A 19,140-nucleotide genomic window follows, 5' to 3' on the forward strand; every position below is an offset into this window, starting at 1 on the left:
TTCCTTTGTGAAAAGTTTAGGAGAAAAAAATCTGATTTAATTTTATAGGCAACCATAAACTACTGACTACATTTCCACTTTGGCTCAATTACATGTGTTTAATTATATACAGTACAAGCAAGGTTTTAACGATTAATCTCAAACTATAAACATACAATAGAATAATAGCAGAATTTGAAATATTTCTATCCAGAAGTAAGCATATTACAAGCACTCCATGACAAACTGTTGTTAGGTGTCTGTCTAGACAATTCCTGTCGTCTTGCACCATACACCCAAATAAATAAATTTAAATGTACAAAGGCTCCCCAAGGACTGGAAATGTATCTCAGTGATAGAGTGCTTGCCTAGCAGGAGACCCTAGGTTTCATTCCCAGTACCACACACACACACATACATACTCACACACACATATACACAAAATTATACTTTTGTTTTTTGGTACGGGGGATCAAACTCACATCCTTGTGCTTGCAAAGCAAGCAGTGGAACCACTGAGTTAAATCCCCAGCCCCCAACAAAATTGTACTTTTGATGAGTACAAATTGGCTCTGTTTACCTAAAGAAGAATGTGGCAATATATTTCACAACCACTCACTGAGTATCTAATTGCTAGTTGAATAGAACTGCAAATTCTTGTCCTCATGGGACTTGTCTAGTAGAGGAGATAGATGTTACATAAATGCTGCAAGAAACCAAGGTTTGAGCTGTGAGGGAAAAAAAGAGGCTGGTGGTCTGGTATATAACGAGGAGGAAGATGATAGAAGATAACTTTGGGAAAAGGGGTAGAGACCCAATCTTGGAAAGCTTTGAAGGCTTTAAGAACATTCTGAATATTATTCTGAGTAAAGAAAAAAGTGAAGGATTGTGAACAAGACTGTTATAATTTATGTCAGGCTTATGTTTGCAAAGAACTCCCTTCGAGGAATGGAAAATGGATTGAAGTGTGAGTGTGACAGGTACACAACCTTAATTCCCACCGCAAGCTCCAGTCAGACAAGATTATGCCTTGTATGAACAGAGAGAAGTATATCTGGAAAATAATTTGGAAGAAGGACCAACAGCATTTGCACGTAAGGTTGAATGTGGCGGGTGAGGAAGACAGACACACCAATGCAAGTTTCCATTTTAAAGAATAAGGTGAGTAGATCAAAGTAAGTATACCACTACTATGTTCAGGAATGTCATGTATAAAAATTTACCTCAAATAGATTAGTGAAAATGAAAAGAACGAATATGTTTACTGTGGGTTTATCACACACACAAAAAAACTCCATCAATTTAAATCCCTAGCATCAGGGCATAGGCTAAATATAGATAGTAAATTCACAAAATGGAAAACTCTAGTCAATAAAATGATTTTACAGAACTACAAAATGTATTCATATGATCAAATAGTTATATACAAAGAAAAATTCTGGAAGGTCATATACCAGCATTTTAATTATAACTAAGCTTTGCTTTAAATTTTCCTTTTATTAAAACTGTCTTATACCAAATGCATGATAATAATAAGACTCTATTTTTGAAAAAAAAATGACACCATATGGTAAATATTTTTTAAAATTTCCTGGGCATGATAACACAGGCCTGTTATCCCAGCAGTCAGGAGGGCTGAGGCAGGAGGATCACTAAACTAAAAAACAGTAAACATGAAAATTGTTCAATCTCACTAGTAGGCAATGTTTTATCAGATTGGCATGTTTAAAATTTTTTCTCAGTGTGGCTTAAGTGTAGGCAATTTCCCTATAAATGGAATTATTTAATGTATAAAATCAAAAGTTGAATGTGGCAATGCCTGCCTATAATTCCAACATTCTAGGGGACGAAGGCAGGAAGATTACAAGTTTGAGCCCAGTCTGGGCAATTCAGTGATGTAGGGAGGGTCTCAAAATTTCAAAATTACTTTTTTTTTTGCACAAAAGGCTGAGGATATAGCTCAGTGAGAAGGCCCTGCGTACCACAATCCTCATTACCACACACACACACTAATGACCTGAAATGTTTATCATCTGCATTTAACTGAAAAAGTGATCCTTTAAACTGTTTATACATATAGACAAAATAATATTATACGTAGAAAACTGGGACCACACAAAAAATATCAGTTTCCTCTAGGTGAATGTGATAAAGGTCTTTTTCCCCCCACTACATCTGTAAATTGGGTATGATAATGATATCCACTAACTGTATAATTAGCTGTGAGGACAAAATGATATACTTAACACAATGCCTGGTACACGCATAGTATTTATATGCATATATATATGAATATATATGTATCAAATACTTATTTTTGCCTTCTCCATTTCTTCATTTTACTCAGTAGCTTATTATAAACTATCTACAATAAACACACTTTTTTGGTACCAAGGATCAAACTTAGGACCTTGAGCTTGTAAGGCAAGTGGCAGAACCACTGAGCTAAATCCCCAGCCCCTAACATACTCACTTATTTATTTGTTTGTTTGTTTGTTTGTTTGTTTGTTTATTTATTTATTTATTTATTTATTTATTTATTTATTTATTTCGGTACTGGGGATAGAACTCAGGTCCTTGTGCTTACAAGTCTGGCGGCAGAACCACTGAGCTAAATCCCTGGCCATACTCACTTTTTAAAACTCAAAGTCATACTAATGTATTTTTCAAAAAGTCTTACACTTTAATAAATGCATTTAAAAATTATCTTATACATAAAATATATTCTACTAAGATGAGGAGAGAATGTGTAAGATATAATCTACGTGCACAAGGATTTGCAATCCATTAAGAATGATAAGAAAGACCGCTGCGTAAATGCGCAGTAGGAAAAACAAAACACTATGGTTTATTTTAAAAAAAGGCAAGATCATATCCAGGTTTTTTGTTTTTAGTGTCTGGGACTGAACTCAAGACATTAAGAGAAAGCTACATGCCATGCATATGTGTATATATGTTGCATATGTCTACAGAGACACACAGAGGAAAAACTTTCATAAAGTATAAGTAAGTATCATTTTGCCATAGCCCCTGCCCACACATCAATTTCTTTGGTGGTACTGGCTATTGAATCCAGGCCCTTTTTCTATTTTTTATTTTGAGACAGGCTCTGAATTGCCAGGCTGGGCTTGAATTTGCAATTTTCCTGTCTATCTAACCCTGAATAATATATTAAAATTTCCAATTTTGAAGTCATCAATTATGCTCATCATCTTCCACTTTAAAAACTATCACTAGGGCCAGGGATGTAGCTCAGTGGTTCTGCTGCCTGCCTAGTAAGCACAAGGACCTGAGTTCAATCCCCGGTACCAAAAAAAATCAAGTAAAAACTAATGCTAGGGCCAGGGGTTTGGCTCAGTGGTTCCACTGCCTGCCTCGCAAGCTCAAGTTTCTGAGTTCAATCCCTGGTACCAAAAAACAAATAAGTAAAAGCCAATGCTAAACTGCTGTCTAAAATAGTTATACAAATTTACATCCCACTACTAGTATGTTACTGCTGTACTATTTCCTTAAAATATTTAACTCATCCAGTCTGCACCTTTCTCCAGTTTTTCCTAGGTATGCAGAGAAATTAATATTACTAAATAAATTATGCTCTGCTAAAAAAAAAATTCAAAAATTCTTTATTCTCTACTGACTTACAAACCAGGCTTCTAACTCCTCCACAATCTTTTCCAATCTACTGATCAAACTTACATTACATTCTGCTATGAACATTCTGTTTTAAATTGGTTTATATTTCACTGTCTCTATACTTTTACTCTAGGCATTCTAATTTCTTCTTCTTCATCTCTGTTTTCTTCTGCAAAGCCATCTGTGATTCCCATTCCTGTGAATTACTATTGCACTCTATACTGGTATATTATCTTTTGGACTTACCATTTTTATCTCTATAAGAATAATTATCTGATAAGTGCATACTGTATACAACATGATCTGTAAACATTTTAAATCATAATTTTTAACTTTCCTAGTAATAACAGGGGGCAGGCAAGTAATTACATTCCAGTGAAACAGTGTAAACTGTATAATAATATACATTCTTATATTTGTCTTCAAAGTATGTGCTTTATCCACTATACCACACTATTACTTTGGTTTTACTATAAATTAGTATTTCTTAATCGTTTCATTTATAAACCTAACTATTTACAAAGACAGTGAGGCACTTAAGTATCTGCTAATATCATACCTTCTCTCTAAAAATGATCTGAGATGGCTTAAATGTAAGAGATATGATATGGACTACCAAGGAGAAAATTGTAATCAATAAAATGATAACCATAAATGTTAGTATATAGCTTGGACAGTACATTAAATTTGGCAGTTAAGACAGAAAAACATTAAATTTAATTAAATACCAGAAAGTTAGAAACTCACAAGTACCTCAAGGCACAAAGATTTCTTAAAAACAGATTTTCACATGAAACAGTGTTGTTACTCATAAACCAGTCACTGTGCATTACAATGAAAAGTTCTAAAGGATTTGACTTCTCTTGTGTACCATACAACAACACACACTGTTTCATTTGTTGAATGGCTAGAAATTATCAGTTTTAGTAAACAAAAAGATAGTGCTCACTAAAGAGGATGTTTAATTGGTGGGATTACTGAGTTTATTAGTCCTCTTGGTAAATGAAAAGGTAATGCCCACTGAAGACACTATGAAAATCTGGAGTAGCAATAGTAGGAATTTTCCAAAGTCAGAAAAAGATAAATTAAAAGAGTATTAAGTAGAAATGGGGAAAGAGAAAAATTGAACAGTACTGATTACGTGATTAGAACATTAGGACTGCATTAAGAAGTATTTTCTAGCCATACATGTTGGTTTAGGAATTATATTAGAGAAGATACACAGACTGTTGGAATCAATGAGCATAATGGTAAAGTTTTTCAGTAAAGGACCAACTAGTAAATATTCTGGGGTTAGTAGAGTCTCTGGCACATGTTATCTTTTATTTCTTAAAAATAGTGTTTTAAAAATGTATAGGCCAAATGTAAATAACATACTTTGCTGGTGAGATTTAGAAGAAAAAAAAAAAAAGACCAGGATAAAATTCTAACTTAGGAAAATACTGTAAAACTCAAATCCAGTCATGTCATCCTATACTCACTCAACTCTATAATCACTTGCAGAATTTTTCAGTTTCCTGAATACTCAGCCTAAAGCCTTTTATAACTCAAGGTCTCTATGTTTCTGCAGTTGACTTAGGTCAGTCCTTCTCCTTTTCTCAGTTTATTCTTCACTCAAAGTCCATCCCAGATGGGATTTTAGGGTTTTTTTGGTAGTGCTGGGGACCACATTCGGCCCTCTACATAAAGCACTCGACACTGAGACACAACCCAAACCCTCAAATTTCATCTTTTACTATATCCACTACAATTACCCCAGAGACCAGTAACACCTTTTCTATTCACAGCCTCTCTTCTGTTGCTCCTCTCTCCCTCAGAAGTCTCGTCCTTCTGAGTATTATGACAATGTATTTGCAGGCTTCTATCTTTGTGTCCACCATGACTCTGAGTGTCTCAGAGAAGAACAGCCTTACCTGTCTTGCCATTCCCTCTCTCTCACACCACTGCCACACAATGCATTAAAACGGCACATGCTCCAGAAATATCCCTCAGTGAGTAGATGATATACTTAACATTTGTTAACATAAGTATCTCTGCTGAATAACTAAAATCCTAAAATTGTTACTTTACACAATCATAATTGCTTACTACAAAAAACTTTTCAATTTAAGTCCCCTATAATTTTAAAACATTTTTCTATTTTACATGCCTTGTGTTCATGAGTTGTACAGTTATCTGTTCCATTATATTCTGTAAGCTGATCTCTTCTTTTTTCTCTAATAAGAATTTTATGAACATCATCTTCCAATCTATTGAAGAATCCTCCATCATGTGATAAAGTCTGAGTAGAACTCAATTCCTGTCAAAAATGAATTATGATTACCATTCAACATAAAAATGTACGAATTTATCAAACCTACTTAGGCACTAGAAGGATAAAGAATAAAATACAATAGCAAAGAGACAACCAGTCTTTCTCTCTCTCTAGAAGACAAACAGCAGAGACATATATACACATGTTCTTTTCTTCATATTCTAGAGTTGAGTATTGCTTGATTGTTAAACTTGTCATTTATATATAATTCACACACAATATGCACAAACCAATGGTTTTTGTATATATTTAGTTGTACATTCAACACCACAATCAATGCAGTGTTTTTATCTCTCCAAAAAGAAACCCTACCCTCAACAGCAATCACTTCCCATTTCCCACAACACCTCCTCCAGTCCCAGGCAACACCAATCTATTTTCTATTTCTATAAATTTGTGTATTCTGGACATTTCATACAAATGCAATAATTTGGTATTATTATTTTTTGTTGTTGTTGTTCCTAGCCTCTCTGGCTTAGCAAAATATTTTCTTCTGTTTTTTTGGTACTGGGGATCAAACTCAGGACCTTGTGCTTGCAAGTCAGGCAATGGAACCACTGAGCTAAATCCCAGCTAAGCAAAGTATTTTCAAGGTTCACCGTGTTACAGCATGCAGTCAGTACTTATTTTTTGCTGTCACGTAATAACTCATTCTATATTACCACATTCTCCATCACGGGTCATGTGTTAGCACTGGTCATCACATGGACATTTAGGTTTCTACTTTTTGGTTATTATGAATAGTACTGCTATGCATAGTGATGCATAAGATTTTGTGTGGACATATTTTCAATTCTGATGGGTATAAATTTAAGAGTACAATAGCTGGGTCATATGGTAGCTGTTTAATTCTTTTGAGATATTGCCAAACAGCTTTCCAAAGCTTCCTACAATTTACAACCCTATCAGCAGTACAAGAGCGTTCCAATTTCTCCATATTCTCACTGACATTAGCTATTATTATGTTTTTATTATAGCCAACTTCTTGGGTATGAAATTATCTCATTGTGGCTTTGAGTGTCATTTCCCTGAAAGCCAATAGAGTTAAGCGTCCTTTTATGTGTTTTATTTGTGTATCTTTTTTAGAGAAATGTCTACATAAATTCTTCTTTAAGGTAACGGGGAATAAGCCTGGGGCCTCACACATACTAGGCAACTATTTCAAAATGAAGCTATATACCGAGCCCTTTTTTATTTTCTTTTGAGAAAGGGTTTCACAAAGTTGCCCAGGCTGGTCTTGAATATGTGACCTTCCTGCCTCACCTTCCTGAGTGGCTGAGATTACAGCACGCAACACCATGCCAGGCTTTGCTCATTTTTTAATTGGGTTACATGTATTTTTACTTTTGAGTTATATGAGTTCTTTATGTGCTGTAAGTAACCATGTATGACCTGCAAATATTTTCTCCTATTCTGTGAGCTGTTTTGAAAAATTTCATAGTGTCCTTTGTACATCATAAAAGTTTGTAATTTGGATTTAGTCCAACTTATCCAAGAAACCATTGTCTAATTCAGGGTCACAAAAATTCACTTCTACATTTTCTTCTGAGTTTCACAGCATTAGTTCTTTCTTTTAGTTAATATACATCTCAACCTAATACACACACACACACACACCCTGGAGACCCAGGACCCAATATATGCTAAGCTGCCCCCCAGCTCCACTGAGACAAGGTTGCCGTGACTGGTCTCTAATTCCCTGGCCCAAGCAATCCTCCTACCTCAGTCTCTTGAGTAGTTGGGACTACAAAAACATGACACCACGCTTGGCTTTAGCTCTATTAGTCCTGGGATCTACTTAGAATTAATAGTATTTATGCATGGTGTGGAAGAGTTCAACTTGATTCTTTGCATGCAGATATTCAGCATCATTTGTTGCAAAAAATTTTTCTCCATAGAATTGTCTTGGCACTCTCATCTAAAAATCAACTGAACATAAATATCAGGGTTTGTTTTGAAACTTTTAATTCTATCAAACCCTATGTCATTCTTCTGCCAGGACCACAATGTCTTGATTACTAAAGCTTTGTATTGCTCAATCTTTTGCATTCCATTTTTTGGCGGGGTGAATACTAAGAAACTCAGAACCTTGTGGTGCCACTGAGCTACATCCCTGGCCCTACATTCCACTTAAAAGTAATTTTACACCAATTCTATACACAACAGAATATTTTAAAGAAGTAAGATTTATCACTAATCATATAAGACTAGACATTTTCTATATTCTCCAATAAAACCAGAATTTCTCCAACTTCCTATTATGAACACAGAGACTATAGAAAATGTTCCTCTCATTTTCATTGGTTGCACCTGTTTCCCAAATTCTTAGGCTATAATACTCAAAATTTTACCCATTTCAATTTTTTTTTTTTGAGGCAAAGTCTCACTTTGTAGTTCAGGCTGGTCTTGAACTCACTATGTAGGTCAGGCTGGCCTCAAACTTGCAACAATCTTCCTGCCTCAGCCTCCTGAGTGCTGGGATAAAAAGTATACACTACCATGTCTGCCATTTCAACTGTATTTTTGAAAAACTGTTACCATAGCTCCATGACTATTTATCCTTTTCCTTTCATATTACCTTTGAAGGTAAAGTGTTTGAAAGAAAATTTTACTTGTATGTCAGTATTTACTATTCAAATGGCATTAAAAATGTTTGTATGGTACTTCATATTTTGTAAAGCACTTAAACATTACTGGAATCACATCAGCATTATCTGAATCTCATAAATACCATGAAAAGCTGACAAAGCAAGTATTATTTCCTCATCAGGAATGCCTATCAGTCTCTGGTAAATGGCATTATCTGTAAGTCTACTGACTCACAAAATACTCTCAGTATAATATTCTGGTAATATTTCATTTTAAAGCACTGAATATGAAATTCTTAAAAGACTGGTGAACTTCTATGAGAGGACTAGCATGTTGTTGGCAACTAATCAGCCTCTAAATTTCATGTCATTGCAATTCCACTGGGCATGGTGGTACATGCCAATAATCCCAGCACTCTGGGAATCTGAAGTGGGGATCACAAGTTCAAGTCTAGCCTGGGCAACTTAATAAAACTGTCTCAATTTTTTAAAAAGTTGGGAGGGTAGGAGCTGGAAATGTAGTTTAGTGCCAAGGCCCTGGTTTCAAGTCCCATACTAAGGATTAAATCTAGGGATGTTCTATCACAAGTAGCCCTTTTTATTTTGAGACAGAGTATCCCTAGGTTGCCCAAGCTGTCCTTGAATTTGAATCAGTAACAGTTCTTTTTTTGTTTTGTTTTTTGAGACAGGATCTCACTATGTAGTTGAGACTGACCTGGAACTCACTATGCAGCCCAGGGTGATCCGAACTCACAGTGATCCTCCTGCCTCAGACTCCCTAGTGCCGGGATTACAGGCGTGTGCCACCATGCCCAGCTTGCCTAGGTTTTTATTTGTGAATGAAACACAAAGTATCTTTTTAGCCTACAGATGAAAATATTCAAACTGTTCCTTGATAAGCTATGGTGTGAAGTGAAAAATAACTTAGCCGTAACTCACCCCACACCTTGGGGAAAAAATGTGGTAAATTTAACAACAGAGATTCTTTAGAAAGTTTAGCTCATTCAATTTCAATTTATTCAAATTCAGACTGTACAGTGTGTACAGTAGGTAGGACAATACAACATATGTGATATATGGACATAGACCAATGGAATAGAATTGAGAATCTACCACATAGACTTTCATATTTATGGTCAATGTATTTTTTAAAAAAGGTTTGAGGGCTGGGGATTTAGCTCAATGGTACCACTGCCTGTCTTGCAAGCACAAGGTCCTGAGTTTGATCTCCAGTGCCAAAAAAAAAGGAAAGAAAAAGAAAAGAAAGAAAGACATAAAGAGGGGGAAGAAAAGGTTTGAGATATTTCATTGAGAAAATAAAAGCATTTTCTATAAATGGTTCTGGAATGGCATACCATATACAAAAAATAATTCAAAAAATGGATCATAGACTTTACATGAAGAAATAAAACTAGCTAGGTATGGAGGTACACAACTGCAATCTCAGTACAGTGGGAAGCTGAGGCAGGAAGACTCCAAATCTGAGCCCAGCCCAGGCAACTCAGTGACTTATGGAGTCCATGCCTCAAAATGAAAAAAAAAAAAAAAAATTAAAAAGGCTGGGGAATAGCTCAGTCTGAAGGCCTGGGTTCAACTCAGTACTGAAACAACAACAATAATTAAACAAAACTAGGAGGGCCAAGGATTTAGGCTCAGTGGTGCTGCCACCTGCCTCACAAACAGAGGGACACAAGTTCAATCCCCAGTACCAAAAAACAAAACAAAACAAAAAAATTAAACAAAACAAAACTAAAAACATAATGCCTCTAGAATAATTATACACTTGGGTAAGGCAAGGAGTTACTAAATGAATATGGAAAATGCAATTCATTAAAAACTGATAAATTAAACAATCAAAACTTTAAACTTTGGTGCTTTTTAAAAGGCATTAAAACTGCCGCCTGCCTCTCAAGCACAACGGCCCAAGTTCAATCCCTGGTGGCCCCCCCAAAGGCATTAAGAAAATGTAAAGGCAAAGCATAACCTGGAAGAAAATAATTGGAAATTATTTCCAACTTCTTACAAGTAAGAAGACAATAGACCTAAAATGGGAACAAGGTAGTTACCAAAGCTGTAAAACGTCTGATTGGCACATGAAAAGATGGTCAACAAGAAAATGCAAATTACAATTACAATGAGGCATACTGCACCCTCACTAGAATGGATATATTAAAAATAAAGACATTGGCAAGGATATATAGGAACTGGTAGGAAAGATAAATGGAGTTGCTGATAGGAATGATAAATGGTACAGCCACTTTGAACACAACTTAACAGACTCTTAAAGAGTTGAGTTTACCATACAAGAAAGCAACTTCACTCCTAGTATCAACCTGAGAGAAATTAGAACGTACAGCCACACAAAGACACACCAAATGCTCACGAACAGCACTCCCATTACCAGAGAATAAACATTTGTACAAAGGGACACTATTTAGTAATAAAGTTGCATGAACTACTGATACATGCTACAACACGGACAAACCTCATACACACTATCACAAATGAAAGAAGTCAACACAAGAGACTACATATTGTATGAATTCATTTATAACAAGTTACCAGAAAAGGCCAATCTGTAAAGATTAGAGAATAGAACACTTGTTACCAGGTGTTGAAGGTGGGAGTAGGGATTCAGGACAAGTAGCTATGAGGGAACTTTGGGGGATTATGAAAATGTTTTAGAATAAGACTGTAGGAATGGCTGTACAATTCTTCATATTATAAATAGAGGTAGAGGTGTAGCTCAGCAGTAGAGTGCTTGCCTAGTGTGAGACCATGGGTTTGATCCCCAGTACCACAAAAATACCCCAGTATAAAAACAAACTAACAAAAGAATGAATATACACCAAGCAATGATGAATTTTATGATATGTAAGATACATAACTCAATAAAGCTGCTTTAAAAAAAAAACCCATGACTTTACCAATCCTCTTAAAAACTCCAACTAACCAGAATTCCAAATTTAGAGTTTATCACTTTCATTTTTTATAGATACACCACTAAATAATATAAATTTTCCTTTTTTTAATTTATTATAAAGTTATGCATTCATATTCTCTATACCTAGACTTACTAATTATTAAGGTTTTTCTATATTTATCCATCCCCATTTTTTCCTTATTTTACAGTACAGACATCATGACATTTCATCTCAAATTCTTTTCCATATAGGTATAAATTTTCTAATTTAATCATATTAGCATACATACCAAAAATTATATCCCTTAATATCATCCTACACATAGTTCATATTTAAAATATCTTCAATGGTAACAAAATCTCTTTTATTATCAATTAGGTTCTGCACACTCCATTTGGACATCTCTTTAATCTCCTTTAATCTAGGTCACTCCCTCTTCTCACATCCTATCTCCTCTTCTCAGTAATGCTTTATTCTTGAAGAGACCAGGCCACTTGTACCACAAAGTACCTATATTCTATATTTGCCTGATTGCTTCTTTTACAAGAACTTGTAATTCTAAATCTGTACCTTCTGTAACACAGAAGTTAGATTTTAAGGCCTGATCAGACATGCACCACCATATCCCCCTTCCTGTGTATTTTTATAATGTTTATAATACAGGCAACAAAGTAGGTCTAATTTCCTCTGCCAGTGCAAGCATTGTGCTTTTTATGGGGCTCTGCATTAAAAAGAACTCTGAGGCTATATCCTTGTTTGGCAAGAAAAAAAATGCCACTATCAATTATGTATGCCACTTCTTTTTGTTTTGTTTTTTGTACCAGGGATCAAACTCTGGTCCTTGCGCTTGCAAGGCAGGCAGCGGAACCACTGAGCTAAATCCCTGGCATGTATGCCATTTATAAAGTAGAATTATCTGATGTACAGAAGCGTTTTTGTTTTGTTTTGCCAGTATTAGGGAGTGCATCCAGAACCTTGTACATGCTAGACAAGTGCTCTGCCACACCTTATCACTGTTATAATTTTATTGAGATAGTTCTTGATAAGTTGCCTAGCTAGCCTTGAACTTGCAATCCTTCTGCCCCAGCTTCCTGAGTAGCTGGGATTACAGTTATGTGCCATGAAGCCAGGCTCAGAAGAATGCATAATTACTGCTTTTGTTCTATTTCATGAATGACAGTTGTTGTTTTTCTCAATGATTATGAGTTCTATGAGAGTAGCCCATGTGTAACATAGTACTAATTACATAGTAGAGAGCTTGTAAATAATTATTTCAAGTTCAGTTTAAGACAAGTCTATCAGAGCTTACTCTAGGGGAGAGAAGAAAGTAGACTTACCCTATATTTAAGATCATCTTTAATATCTGATTTAAAGAATACCATTACTTAGATTTCCTCTTGGAATTACTTAAAAGTACTCCAGTGGTTAAAAAAAAAAAAAAAGGAGAGAAATAACAGGTGGTCCATTTTAGGATTGTGTATCACAGTATATTAAGGGATGTTAAAATTGTAAAACTGGAAAATTATCCTGTAAGAAGTGGAGTTCTCAGAAAAATAAAAATATTATAATGAAAGAAACTTTTTTACCAAGTTAATCTGTAATGCTCAGCAATTCCAGTGCAAGTCACTAATATGGAAGAGCAAAGGCCAACAAAGAGCTATGAACTTCTAAAGAAGCCGCATAAATAATATAGCATCATTCATCAAAGATCCATGTATATATGGACCATTCTGAGCTATTTTGGACCCACTGGTCAGTTTATTCCTGTGCCAATTCTATGCTGTGTTAATAATGAACTTCATAAAAGCCAGGGAGAACTGTCATATTAGCTGTATTAAGAAAATAAAATTGTATTTCTATCTTTGATTACAAAATAAAATCAATTCCACAATATACAAGAAAAACTTTATGATGTGTGTGGCGGCACATTTCCGTAACCCTAGCATGCAGAAGGCTAAGGCAAGAGGACTGCTATGAGTTCAAGGTCAGCCTGAACTACACGAGACTCTTATAAAAAAAAAATCCCAAAACTCAAAAATTAAAAAGCAAACTTTATAATTTTAGAACTGAAAATATAGGTAAAATACAAGGGGAAACTTAAAAGAAGTACTCACTATACTATAATGACTATATGACAAAGGATGGCATTCAAAATGATATTTTATTTTCCACAAAGTATTAAAAAGGGTACAAAAGAAAACAAAATCCAACAATATGCAGTAAAAAAAGTTTAATAAAAAAAGAAATACAAAGATTTAAAAGCAAAAGATAGAAAACAATATTCCACGCAATGGGTACCCCAAAACAAGCAGGAGTAGCTACTCTAATTTAGACAAAGTGGATTCAAGCCAAAACTGATCAGAAGAGGTAAAGAAGGACATGACATATTGGCTAAAAAAACAATTCAACAGAAAGAGAACGATAATAAACATATATTCTCCAAATACTGCCATGCTCAACTCCACAAAACAAACATTAATGAACATAAAAAATACCAACACAATTATAATGGATAACCTCAATACTCCACTGTCACAAATAGATCAACTAGACAAAAAAAAAAAATCAAAGTTGAAACAAACCTTTAAACAAATAGATTTAATAGATAACTACAAAGTGTTCCACTCAACAACAGAATACACATTCTTCGCGCCAGCACATGGGACTTTCTCTAAAACAGACCTCTAAAGCATGTTTAAATAAATGCAAAAGAACTGAAATTACCCCATGGATATTATCCGATATCACAGTACAATGAAATTACAAATCAATGGTCAAAAAAACCGCAGAAATTATGTAAACATGTTTAAATTAAATAATACACTCTGGAATTACCAATGAGACACAAAAGAATCCAAGGAACAAATTAGATAGTTCCCAGAATCCCAAGATAATCCAGTACAACATACCAAAACCTATAGGACACAATGAAAGCAGTCCTAAGAGGAAGTTTATAGCCGTGAATGCTTATATCAGAAAAAGAATACAGGCCCAAATAAATAACCTAATGATGCACCTCAAGGTTCTAGAAAAACAACAACAATCCAAAGTCAAAGCTAGTAGGAAGAAAGAAATTATAAAAAAACAGAGCAGAAATTATTGAAAATAATACAATGAATCAAAGAGATGGTTCTTTGGAAAAATACACAAAATAGACAAACCCCTAGCCAATCTTACAAAGAAAAAAAAAAAAGGAATGAAATAACAGTACAACTGGAAATGAAAAAGTGAAATTACAACACACTGCTGAAAACCAGATCATTAGTAACTACTTTAAGGACGTACACTTTAATAAATTGGAAAATTCAGAAAAAAATTATAGATTTCTAAACAGATATCAACTAACAAAGCTGACCCATGAAGAGACAACAACACTCAATAATTCAATATCAGGCAATGATATTAAAGAATATTCTTTTATTATTATTATTATTTTGTAGTGGGGATCAAACTCAGGACCTTGTGCTTGTACCACCGACTTACATACCAGCCCCTTGAAGAAATAATTTTAAAACTACCAAGTAAGAAAAGCCCAGGTCCCCATGGATTCCCTGCTGAATTCTACAAGAACTTTAGGGAAAATTTAATGCCAATATTCTTCAAATTCTTTAATGAAATCAAAAGGAAAGGAATACTCCCAAAGTCATTCCTGGAAGCTACCATTATTCTAATTCCAAAACCAGAAAAGGACATAATCAAAACAGGTAACTACAAGTCAATCTCTACAATGAACACAGATGTAAAAGATACTGGCTAATAAAATGCAACAAAAAGATCATACATCATGGCCAAGTAGGCTTCATCCCAGGGATGCAAGGATGGTTCAACATACGCAAATCAATAAATGTAATACAGCACATAAACAGAAGAAAGGAGAAAAATCACCTGTCATCTCTATAGATGTAGGAAAAAGCCTTTGACAAAATCCAACATCCATTCATGATTAAAAGAAAACACTGAATAAAACAGGTATAGAAAGTTCTTATCTCAACCCAATAAAAGCCATTTATGGAAAACCAAAAGCCAATATTAAATGGAGAGAAGCTAAAAGCTTTCCTTTTAAAATAAGGAATAAGACAAGGAAATCCACTATCACCACTACAATTCAACATAATTCTTGAAACATTAGCAAGAGCAATCAGGCAAGAGAATGATATAAAAGGGATAGGTACATGCCTGAGTTACTTCTTTTTGCTGGGACAAAATATCTGACACTCAAAAGTTAAGGTAAAAAAGGGTTATTTCAGCTCACATAGTCAGTCCATAGTCAGCTGGCTCCAAAGCAATGAGGCAGGGCAGCAGGGCAGAGGGGTTTGTTGGAGGAGAAACAGTCCATGTCAGAGCAGGTAGAAGGCAGCAGCAGTGAAGAAAACCTCCCTTACATTTCTATGCTACCTAATCTACAAGCCCCTTGGGTTGCAGCACCCACATCCAGGGTGGGCCTTTCCAGTAAAGACAACCAGAGCTATAGTAAACCAATCAGTGGACTAATTCAGTACCACACACCCTTAATCCCAGCAACACACATTCCCAGATCCAGCCAGCTCCAAAAAGCCCATCACCTACTAGTGAATAAGGCTTTGGGGGTACAACTACATATAAGCCATAATGTGTGGTCCCTGGACTGCCAAAGACTCATGCATATCCAATGCAAAAGCATTTAGTGTATCTTTAAGAGATGCCAAAGTCCTAACAGTTTCAGCATTGCTGAAAAGTCCAAGTTCAGTCTCCTCTGAGATTTAGGGCAAACTCTTAGTTGCAAGTCCCTGTAAAAATGAAAAGAAAGTTAAACTCTTCCAATATGCAATAACACAAGATACACATTCCAATTCTAAATGTGGGGTAGAAAGAAATGGGACTAAAGCAAGTCCAAAATCCAGCAAGGAAAGTCCACATCCAGCATCCAGCAATTTGTAGCAAGATGTAAACTCCAAACGGCCTAGGTGGCTCCCACCCTATAGCACTGCTGGTGGTTGTAGCTCCCATAGCTTCTCTCTCGGGGCTGCTTTGCTCACTCCTTGCAGCTTTCCTAGGGCAATCCATGTTCCTAACTTCTCTAACCTGCTGGGTTCTCCACTGCACCCCTGGCTTCACACTCACAGCTTCATACACTGCTCTCTCAGGGGAACATTGCTTGGCCTCCCAGGTCTTCTGAAATCTGGGTGGAAGCCTTCCTGACCTCACAACTCTTTTGCATTCTGTGTGTACCTAAAACTAGCACCATGTGGATGATGCCAAGGTCGGCTGCCAGCTGGAGCAGTAGCCACATTTCTTTCTCTCTTGGCTGTAGGGATCAACTACCTGGACTATTGAGCACTGAACCTAATTCAAAGGAACAAATTCTCTAGGATGCTGCCATTCTGAAATATGGTGCTCTGGGGCTTTTTTCTCAAAACAAAGTGTTTCACCTTTGCAATTTTGAGGCTGCAAAAGGTGGAGTTGTGCTGGTTCTTGTGATGACTTTAGGCTCTCTATTCTATTTACTGTCCAGTTCCAAAGTACCTGGCTTTTTAATGCCAATTATTTTAGCAACCAAGTTCTTCTCTGTTCCATGTTGCAGTCTGCAACTTTTCTGGAGATTCCTTTCTGGCCAAATTCAAAACTTTTAAATCATTCTGCTGAGCTGTATGTTCTTGATCCTCAACACAGATCTGGCTAAAAGCCCCCAAGAGTATACACATTATTGCCTTAACATTAGAGTGCCTTGAAATTTTTTCTACCAGATTAATTAGTCTACCATACTTAATCTCAGTCTCAAGCAAAATCTCTGGACAGGAATAAAATGCAGACAAATTTTTAGCCAGAGTATAATACACACACGATCTGGAGTCCAACTGCCAATGAAGTCCTTTTTCTCAACTGAAACCTCTTGAGCCTGGTCTTTTCCAGCAGCACTGTAGTCAACATTCTGGTCTTCTGAGCTTTGAAAGAATTTCCCATGAAACTTGGCTCACAGCATTCTTGGGCTGCTTCTTCAGCCAGCATCTCCAAACCTTTTCAAACACCTCCCACAAGCCTATTTCAAAGGCTTCTGAACCATGTGATCGGGTAGTGTCATAGCAACAACCACACTTCTTTGGTACCAAAATCTGTCTTAGTTACTTTTTGTTGCTGGGACAAAATACTGGACACCCACAAGTTAAGAGGAAAGGTTTATTTCAGTTCCTAGTTTGCTGTAGTTTTAGTCTATAGTCAGCTGGCTCCAAGGCAGGGGGACAGGGCAAGGGGCATAGAAGAGAAGAAACAGGGCAGGCAGGAGACAGCAGCAGTGAAGCAAGACTCCCTTTTCCTTTTACCTCATCCAGGTCTTTTTGGTGGTACCATCCACACTCAGGGTGAACCTTTCCAAATCTACACCCAGAACTATGCTAAACCAGTCAGTGGACTGATTCAGTGCCACATACCCTTAATCTCAGTATCACATACCTAGATCCAGCCAGCTCTGACAAGCCTCACTATGAGTACATGAGGCTTTGGAAAGAAAACCAGATATAAGCCATAATAGGACAGGAAAAGAAGAAGTCAAATTATCATTATTTGTGGATGACTAGATCCTCTACAGAGAAGACCCCAAAAATTCCACCAAAGACTCCTAGAATAGCCAAATTTGGTATTGTAGCAGATTATAAAGCAAATACATAGAAATAGTGTTCCCACATACCAATAATGAGATCAAAAAAGAAATTAGGGAAATGATACCTTTTACAATAATAGCTACTAGGAATTAACCTAACCAAGAAAGTGAAAGATCTCTACAAAGAAAACTACTGTACTCTGAAAAAGGAGATCAAAGAGGATATCAGAAAAGGGAAAGCTATCCACTGTTCCTGAATAGGCAGAACCAATATATTCAAAATGGCCTTACTTCTAAAACTGTTATACAGATTTAATGCAATTCCAACCAAAACACCAATAGCATTCCTCACAGAATCAGAAAAAACAATACTGAAATTCCTATGGAACCCAAAGAGATCTAGAATAGCAAAAGCAATCTTGGGCAACAAGATCAAGGCAAGAGGAATCACAATTCCAGACTGAAATTATACTACAAATCTATAGTAATAAAACAAAAGCATGGTATTGGCAAAAAACAAAGTAGACATGTGGATCAATGAAACAGAAGATGCAATAACAACTCCAAGTATATTCAGCTACCTCTTTCATAGAGAGGCCAAAAACTTTCCCTAGAGGAAAGACAGCCTCTTTAATAGAGGGTGCTGGAAAAACTGGCTGTCCACATGCAGAAGATTGAATCTAGACCCATATCTTTCACCATATACTAAACTAAAATCAAAATGGACCAAATATCTAAAATATTAAAACAGAAACACACTATGCTGGGAGATTAAAAAGATAAAACTCTTGCAGATGTAAAAGAATCCCATCCCACAAGCGATAACACCAAGAATCAACAAATGGGATCACAATCAAAAGTCTTCTGCAGAGCAAGGGAAACAACACAGTAAAGAGACAACTTACAGAATGGAAAAAAAATTTTTGTCAGCTATTCTTCAGACAGATGAGTAATATCTAGAACTTATAAAGAACTCAAAACACTTAGATTCCCCAAAATAAAAGAACCAATCAAATAATGGCCAATGTAGGGCTGAGGATATAGCTCAGTGGCACTGCGCCTGCCTTACAAGTACAAGGTCCTGAGTTCAATCTCTGGTACAAAAAAAAAAAAAAAAAAAAAAAAAGC

The 19,140-nt window shown here is 35.9% G+C and overlaps 1 protein-coding gene across 3 annotated transcripts in view; it reads right to left on the minus strand.

Moving 5' to 3' along the window:
* Positions 1-19,140, minus strand: part of Gkap1 (G kinase anchoring protein 1) — a 62,407-nt gene that overhangs the window by 14,867 nt on the left and 28,400 nt on the right. For 2 of the 3 annotated variants that reach the window (XM_033758714.1, XM_010632913.3), the window contains exon 7: positions 5,762-5,911. The exons of the other annotated variant lie outside the window; for it this stretch is intronic. In XM_033758714.1, the coding sequence (XP_033614605.1) occupies positions 5,762-5,911 (150 nt within the window). The remainder of the gene's footprint in view (positions 1-5,761; positions 5,912-19,140) is intronic. 3 annotated transcript variants of the gene reach the window in all.

Source organism: Fukomys damarensis, unplaced genomic scaffold (assembly GCF_012274545.1).
Source record: "Fukomys damarensis isolate Sample0158 unplaced genomic scaffold, DMR_v1.0_HiC HiC_scaffold_4, whole genome shotgun sequence".
Lineage (NCBI taxonomy): Eukaryota > Metazoa > Chordata > Mammalia > Rodentia > Bathyergidae > Fukomys > Fukomys damarensis.